This window comes from Rhinolophus ferrumequinum, chromosome 10 (assembly GCF_004115265.2).
Source record: "Rhinolophus ferrumequinum isolate MPI-CBG mRhiFer1 chromosome 10, mRhiFer1_v1.p, whole genome shotgun sequence".
NCBI classification, from domain to species: Eukaryota; Metazoa; Chordata; class Mammalia; order Chiroptera; family Rhinolophidae; genus Rhinolophus; species Rhinolophus ferrumequinum.
The window spans coordinates 54919062-54927042 of record NC_046293.1 but is presented as its reverse complement, the minus strand read 5'-3'; the positions used below and the strand labels follow the sequence as shown (position 1 = coordinate 54927042).

The following is a 7981-nucleotide window of genomic DNA, read 5'->3' as shown; positions in this document are numbered from 1 at the left end:
GATGTGATTCTAACTTTAGTGGTTAGTTAGATCTAGGTGGACAGAATAGATGGCTTCCCCAATATCTCATCCTTTCAAGTACAAAGGGGGAAATTGCAGAGGGTTGGACTAATCGAATTGTTTTAGCTGGCCAACAAGCTTAAGAGTGACTCCCTAGAGGCTTTGGGGGAGATAAAGGGAATGTCACATCATAGCAACCTACCTCTCATTATTTCTTCCCAAATGATAAAATGTAAAAACAAAAAAGTAAGTTCTACACCAGAGATGGGCAAACTTTTTCTGTAAAAGGCCAGATAGTAAACATTTTTGGCTTTTTGGACGATGAAGTCTTTGTTAAACTATTCAACTCTGCCATTAAAAGCAGCCACAGACAATATGCAAATGAGCAGGAGTGGACATGTTCCAATAAAACTTTATTTACAGGAAGCACTGATGGATAGATTTTATCCTCAGGTCTCAGTTTTTGGACTCTTGTTTTAGAATGTGGTCCTTACTCCCAAGGTACTCCTAAGTGGCTTTCCCAGTGTTCAGCTAGAAGCTTGTGCTTTAAAAGATATTAATAAGGTCTCTTCACATTGGCTGGACCCAAACTCTAAGCCTACAGGCTGCTTGGCTTCTAGTATCTGTAGTAAATTCTCAGCCTTCTCACTGGTAAACCTGGACTATACTTGCCCTACATATGTTCAGTTAATCACTCAGCCAAGTCTACATAGGGAGGTTCTTCTACCAATGTCCCAGCTCCGTGTAGTGCTGACCTCAGAATATTAATCACTTCAAGGTGACCTTATCTCTGCTAACTCAACTCAGAGAGGCAATCATGTTGAGCTTAGTCTCTAGCTCATAGTCCATAGCGTGGGTTGGGCTAGTGCTAATTGTGGACTCATTTACTGAGTTTCCCTTTTCCAGAGCAACACAGTTTTGAGCTGCTTGTTGTCAAAAGTTTCTTCATATAGTTGATTCAGTTTTATAATTATATTAGGCAGAAAACATGGGCTCAAACTAGTTACTCTGGGAGAGTCGGAACCAAAATTCTCTTATTTTTTTTATCTTGTGTTATTTTTGTTTGTGTGTGTACACACGTGTAGGAGTGCTTGAATCTATTGTCAAGCACCTGTCGTCTGAAGTTTTCTCCTGTTTCTTGAAGTAAACCTTTTAAATATTTTTGCTTGCTTAAATCTTTTGTATATCATATTTGTTTCTAGTTTCCTGGTATCTACATCCTGGTTGTAATATGTTTTAATTTTACTTTATATTTCTAATTTAGTTATTTTATTTTAAAGTTTGTCTTAATACCTTAAAACAAAGATGAAGTATATCTTCCTATATTTCAAATATTTCTTTTAGCATATTTACATACATAAGTTAAAGGAGTTTAGCAAAACTGTTATTCCAAAAATTTCCTGGGAAACATAAATGCTATATTTAACATGTTATATAACTTCTTTTTTAATAATATTAGAAAAAGCTCAATGAGAGATGAGGGAAGGTTTTGTTTACTGGAAACAAATTCTCATGTTCTTTACATGGTAGAAACAATCTTGATTGAGGTTAAAGAGAGAGAGAAATGATTTGTTCCAAGTACACTCACAAATCAAATTAAAAGGATTATGAAAAGGTTAACCTGACTGAAGTAGTTAGGACTTGCATAAAAATGTTAAGAAACAAATCTTTTATTTTCTCTGGATTGTTCAAATTCAGTGTGCTCCTACCTGTGTAAGATAAATGCAATTTTTTTGATGGTGTCATTGAAAGCTTGTTTCACTTGCTTGTTCCTCAAGGTATAAATGAAGGGGTTCAATAAAGGGGCAACAGATGTAGTGAGCAAAGATACCCCTTTATTGATGTCCACCTCTTCTTTGGCTGAAGGCTTGATATAGATGAAGATGCAGCTGCCATAGGTGATGGAAACAACAATCATGTGAGAAGAACAGGTGGAGAAAGCTTTTTTTCTTTGTTGAGCAGAAGGGAATCTTAGAATTGTTCTGATGATATATATGTATGAAAGAATGACACCTATCAGTGTAATAATGAATGTCAATACTGCACAGATTATAACCATTTGTTCTATGAACCACGTATCTGAGCATGAAATCTTAAAAAGGGGAGATGCATCACAGCCAAAATGATCAACGGTACTGGAGTCACAGAATTCCAGCCGGAGGCCCATGCCAAGTGGTGTGATGATGATCATTAACCCAGAGATCCAGCAGCACAGGACCACGATGGTACAGACCCTGTTGTTCATGATGGTCGTGTAATGAAGGGGTTTACAGATGGCCACATAGCGGTCATAGGACATGGCTGCCAGAAGAAAAAATTCTGTGGCCCCAAAAAGTCCAATAAAAAATATTTGACTGACACAAGCATTATAAGTAATGGTATTGTCTCCAGTTGATAAGCTGTACAGGAATCTGGGAATACAGACCGTAGTAAATGAGATTTCTAAGAAGGAGAAATTTCGAAGGAAAAAATACATAGGTGTTTTAAGATGAGAATCCGTGAGTGTAAGAATGATAATGGTCATATTTCCAGTAATACTCAGCATGTAGGTGAGAAACAAAAAGATAAAAACCAGAATCTGCAGCTGTGGATCCTCTGTAAGTCCCAACAGGATGAATGTTGTTATTGCTGTGTAATTTCTCATTACTACCTTTGATGTTTTAGGCAGCATACATGTAGAACATCAAAGAAGAAGCATCTAAATTTGAAGAAAGGAAATAAGAAAGCAAAATCAATGAAATAGAAAACAGAAAAATAAGAGAGAAGATTAATGGAATCAAAAGCTGAATGTTAGAGAGGATGAATCACATTGATAAGACGGTTGTGAGACTGAGCTAGAAAAAAAAGAAAAGATAAAATTTATCAGGAATGAGAAATAGGACACAATTACAGGTTATACAAATATTAAAACAATAAAATATTTTGAAAACTCTGCAAAGTAGGTTTGGCAATTTAAATGAAATGATATATCCTTTGAAAGATATAATTCACCAAAGCTAATTCAAGATGAAATACGTAACCTATATATCCCTATACCTGTTAAAGTAACAAATATGTACTTAAATCATCCCCCAAAAAGAACTCCAAGTGCGGATATCTTAATTGTAGATTTCTACCAAACATTTAAAAATAAAGAAAAAATACCAGTTTTACACAAATCCTTTCATAAAATAGATGCTGAAAGCAAAAATTATAACATTATCTGATGGAGTTTTATATACATAATACAAATAATAACCACAATAGAAAAGGAAGAGTAAATGGTTGTATATAGTAATGAATGTTCTACATTCTATGTCCAATGGTTAAATATTGATTCTAAGTGATCTGTGAAATGTTCAGTGTATATTATAATTCATAGCTCACACACATTTATAATGTTAATATCTATATTAGAAAAGAAGAAATATTTCAACTCAAGTATATAATCTTTGACAATAAAAAAAACTGGGGAAAAAAAAAGAGTGAGTAAAATAAACCCAAAATATGAAAGAGAAGTAAAGATAAAAATAACACCAGAAATCAGCAATATTGGAAACAAAAAGACAATAGAGAAAGTTAGTGAAACCAAAATTGGTTCTTTGGTGATTAATAATATTGATGAACTTATAACAAGACTGACAAGCAAAACAAAACAAAACAATGAGAGAAAAAAACTATACTGAAAATGTCAGAAATTAAAGCTATCATCCCAGATCTCAAATATTAAATGGATAATAAGAGAATACTATGAGCAAGAAATATGTTAGACAATTTAAACTACTAAAACACACCCAAAAAGAAATAGGTAGTCTAATAGTCCTACAATTATTATAGAATTGTACACTTTGAACCTATATAATTTTACTAACCAATGTCACTCCAATAAATCTAATAAAACTGATATTGAGGTGAGGATAAACATATAACTCATTAGAATAGAACAATGTGTACTGAAATAGACTAACAAAAGACAAATTGGGGGGAAATAGTCTTATCACAAAAGGTGCTGCTACAGTAAGATATACATATAGATAAAAATGCCACAACAAAAAATAAACTTGACATATATTATACATAGACCTAATTTAAAACTCTGCTTTTTGAAAGATGCTGTTAACTGAAAAGTCATGCGCTAGAAGGTATTTATAAAACATGTTTGTATCTGGCGAAGATCATGTATTTTGTATGTTACATATATTAAATACTAGTAAATGCATATTATATGAATAACATGATTAAGATCCAAAGTAGTATGTCTGTATATATGTATATACACATACAATTTACTAATAAAAAAACAAACAGCCCGATAAAAAATGGTCAAAGATTTGAATATATACTTTACAAAGGAAGATGGATAAATGGCAAATGTGCACATGAAGAGATGCTCAACATCATTAGTCATCAAAGTAATGAAAACTAAAATAACAATATTACTCACCATTTCTTAGGATAGTCAAAATTAAATGTACTAACAATAACAAGTGTTGGAAAAATTTGAGGTAATTGAGATTTTTATGTATTGCTAGTGGAAATATAAAATAATGAAATGGGATACAGTTTTAATTTTATAATTTTTATAAAATTAAAAATGTACCTATTAAATGACATGGTAAATTCATTCCAAAGAATTTACCCAAGAGAGAAAAAGTATGTCCACAGGGAGACTTGATAATTGCAACTTTATTCATAATAACCAAAAGTGGAATGAAATACAAGTAAATATAGGTGAATAAATTAAAAATTTATTTACACAGGTCTATTTATACAGGAAATGCTATATCCTGTATAAATAAAAATAATAAAGAATTCATGTGTAAAACTTGGGTAAATTGCAAAGTAGTATGCCAAGGGGAAATATATACACAGTAAAGAGAAAGAATTATAAAATTTAATTTACATACAAAAAATGCATACTCACATATACATGCATATGTGTGTTTATATATAAATGTGTGTTGATATATAATATATGCACACTTAGGAAATATTTTAATTATTTTTCTAAATTTTAGAATAGAAAAACATTGATTTGAGAAATATGAACATACTTACTCTTTAGTCTGTCATTGAGGCTTCAGTTTTTGTTTCATCCTCACAGATCCTTAGTGCAACTCACAATTAAACTAGAATTATTAGTAGTGACACGTATATAATCTAATTATGCTTTCTCACTTAACTTTCACTTAAAGGTAGCAATGGAGATGCATGCACAAGCTGTATCAACTTTTGCATCCTTATGTCTAACACTTATCATGAATTACAATATCAATCTAAATTTAAAAAGGAACTACAGTACATATGCATAATCTTAATAACTAGATAGAAGGAAAGACTAGTAAACGGGCAAAGGTAAGCCAGAAATTCTCTTTTCTTCTTGTAAAGCTGATGATTTAACCATACAATTTCAAAACAGAGTGCCTCCCTTAAAATTTTGACCATCGATATGATTGAGGATGTTTTATATGGCCAAGTGTAATAGGTAAGATCAACTAAGTTAAAAAAAACCATGTCATTGGTGACAGTTTCAAAGTGATTAATAAATCTAAAATATAATTAATATAGAAAAATAAAACAAAACAAAATCTAATTAATACACCTAGGAATTGGGACAGTACCTTGGAGACTAGAAGGTGAATTAATAACACTAAGGTCAACATGCATTATCAGTGTATTAAATCTTTACTGAAATGATGATCCAAAAATATTTTGTTCTTTTTTTTTTAATTAAAATTTATTGGGGTGACAATGGTAGTAAAATTACATAGGTTTCAAGTGTACAATTATGTAAAACATCATCTATATATCACATTGTGTGTTTACCACAGAGTCAGTTCTCCTTCCATCACCATATATTTGACACTGTTTACCCTCATCTACCACTTTCCTCCTCCTTTCTCTCGTAACCACTAAACTATTGTCTCTGTCTATGAGTTTTTTTTCTTTATTTGTTTGTCTTGTCCCTTTGTTGCTTTCAGTTTTATATCACACATATCAGTGAAATCATATGGTTCTCGATTTTGTTTTGTTCACTTTAATTCACATTTTATTGATTGCTAATGATATGCAGCAATTTTCAAGTATTTATTAGTAATTTATGCTTTATTTAAGAAAGAGATGGTATGAAGTGTGGCATCAGATTATGTATTATATTCCCATTGTTTCATTTAAGAAATTTAAAACATGAGACTGAATGAGAACACCTTGGGAATAAGCGTAGAAAGAAAACAGAGTAGATCCAAAGACTGAGCCTTGGGCCAATCCAACACGCCGAGGTCAGAAAAATAAAGAGGGATCAGCAGAAAATATGTAAAAAGAGCACATAGTGAGATAGGAGGGACAAATACCAGGTGAGTATGGTATTAAGAAAATTAAGTGAAGAAAAGGTGTCAGGCAGATAAAAGGTTCTTCTTTGGCCTGGCAGAAAAAGAAGAAACATTCTCTCTGAAGGAGATAAAACCATATTAGCTCAATTTTTTTTCATTAAGGAAAATTTCAAACACAGTGACTAGCAAATGATCAGACATGAAATAATTAAGGAAAAAACCCAGTAATACAGAAACAAACAGTGTCTCCAGATGTTGGAATTATCTATTTACTATATCAAACTATGTGTACTGTGTTCATGAACAAAAGCTGAAATCTAATTTCTGGATAGTTGACATATGTTCTTTTTTAAAAATAACATTTAAATGAAGATTCACTTATGGTCCAGGTGTTAGGCCTGTTTTTCTTTCTCAACTTTCCTTCCACAATTGTCCTTTGTCCACATTACAAAAGACAGGCACACTTCTCACCTTAGTCTTACTATATTGTTGTAATACTGTAATACTATAATTACTATAATGAACCTCAGTTATTAACATTTATGGGGCACCAAAGAGACTATTCAAAATATTGATGTCAGTGAAATGCACTTTATTCAAGACACAATAACCAACCACAGTCCTTTTTAAAGGCTGCATTTCCTATGCAATTTTATTTTTGATTTTCATTTAAAAAAACAAACAAACAAACAAACTTCAAGGTTGTAAATACGTAAAACATAATTTGTAAACAGGGAACATCTTTTGTATACATTATTGTTTATTAGGAGTATAAAGTCACTGATAAAGGTGATGTATAAGTTTGAAACAATAGAATATAAGGTATGACTGAAAGCTACAGAATATGACAATATAAAAGCCAGATCTGCCACTAAAATTTGATCACTAGATCTCCTTGTGTCTCTCGTGAGTGAACTCAACTGGCTGTGGATTATTTCATATATACCATCAGGTTTTAAAATGGAGACTTTAAAAGAAAAATTTTTTTTTGGATATGAAATTTTTATTATTGGCCACCTTCTTCCCTTTGAATTGAGAAGCTGTACATAATAATTCTTAATTTTCACTGAGTGCTTACTGGATGCCCAACGAAATACTAAATTTTTTTGATATTTTTATGTTTCAATTACAGTTGACATATAATAGTGTATTAATTTCAGGTGCACAATTTAGTGATTAGACATTTATATAACTTATGAAGTGATTACCCCAACGAATCCAGTATCCATCTGACACCATACATAGTTATTATAATACTACTGAGTAGATTCATTATGCTATATTCTACATTCCCATGACTATTTTGTAACTACGAATTTGTACCTCTTATTCCCCTACCCCTCCTCACCCATTCTCCTAACCCTGCCCTCCAATTTGGCAACTATCAAAATGTTCTCTGTATGCAAGAGCTTGTTTCTGTTTTGATTGTTCATTTATCCTGTTTTCTATATTCCACATATAAGTGAAATCATATGTATTTATCTTTTTCTCATACGGTATTTGACTTATTCCACTCAGCACACTACCCTCTAGGGCCATCCATGTGGTTGCAGATGGCAAGATTTCATTCTGTTTTATGGCCGAGTAATATTCCATTGTATATATATACCACCTCTTATTATTTTTATTATTTTTTATTAGTTTCAGGTGTACAAAACAATGTAATAGTCAGA

The 7981-nt window shown here is 31.8% G+C and overlaps 1 protein-coding gene across 1 annotated transcript; it reads right to left on the bottom strand.

Annotated features, from left to right (window-relative positions):
* Positions 1–1705: 1705 nt before the first annotated feature.
* On the bottom strand, positions 1706–2644 carry LOC117028896 (olfactory receptor 6C2-like). Its single transcript, XM_033117726.1, has one exon. It carries the CDS (start codon positions 2642–2644, stop codon positions 1706–1708), a length of 939 nt encoding a protein of 312 aa, XP_032973617.1.
* Between the last annotated feature and the right edge of the window lie 5337 nt (positions 2645–7981).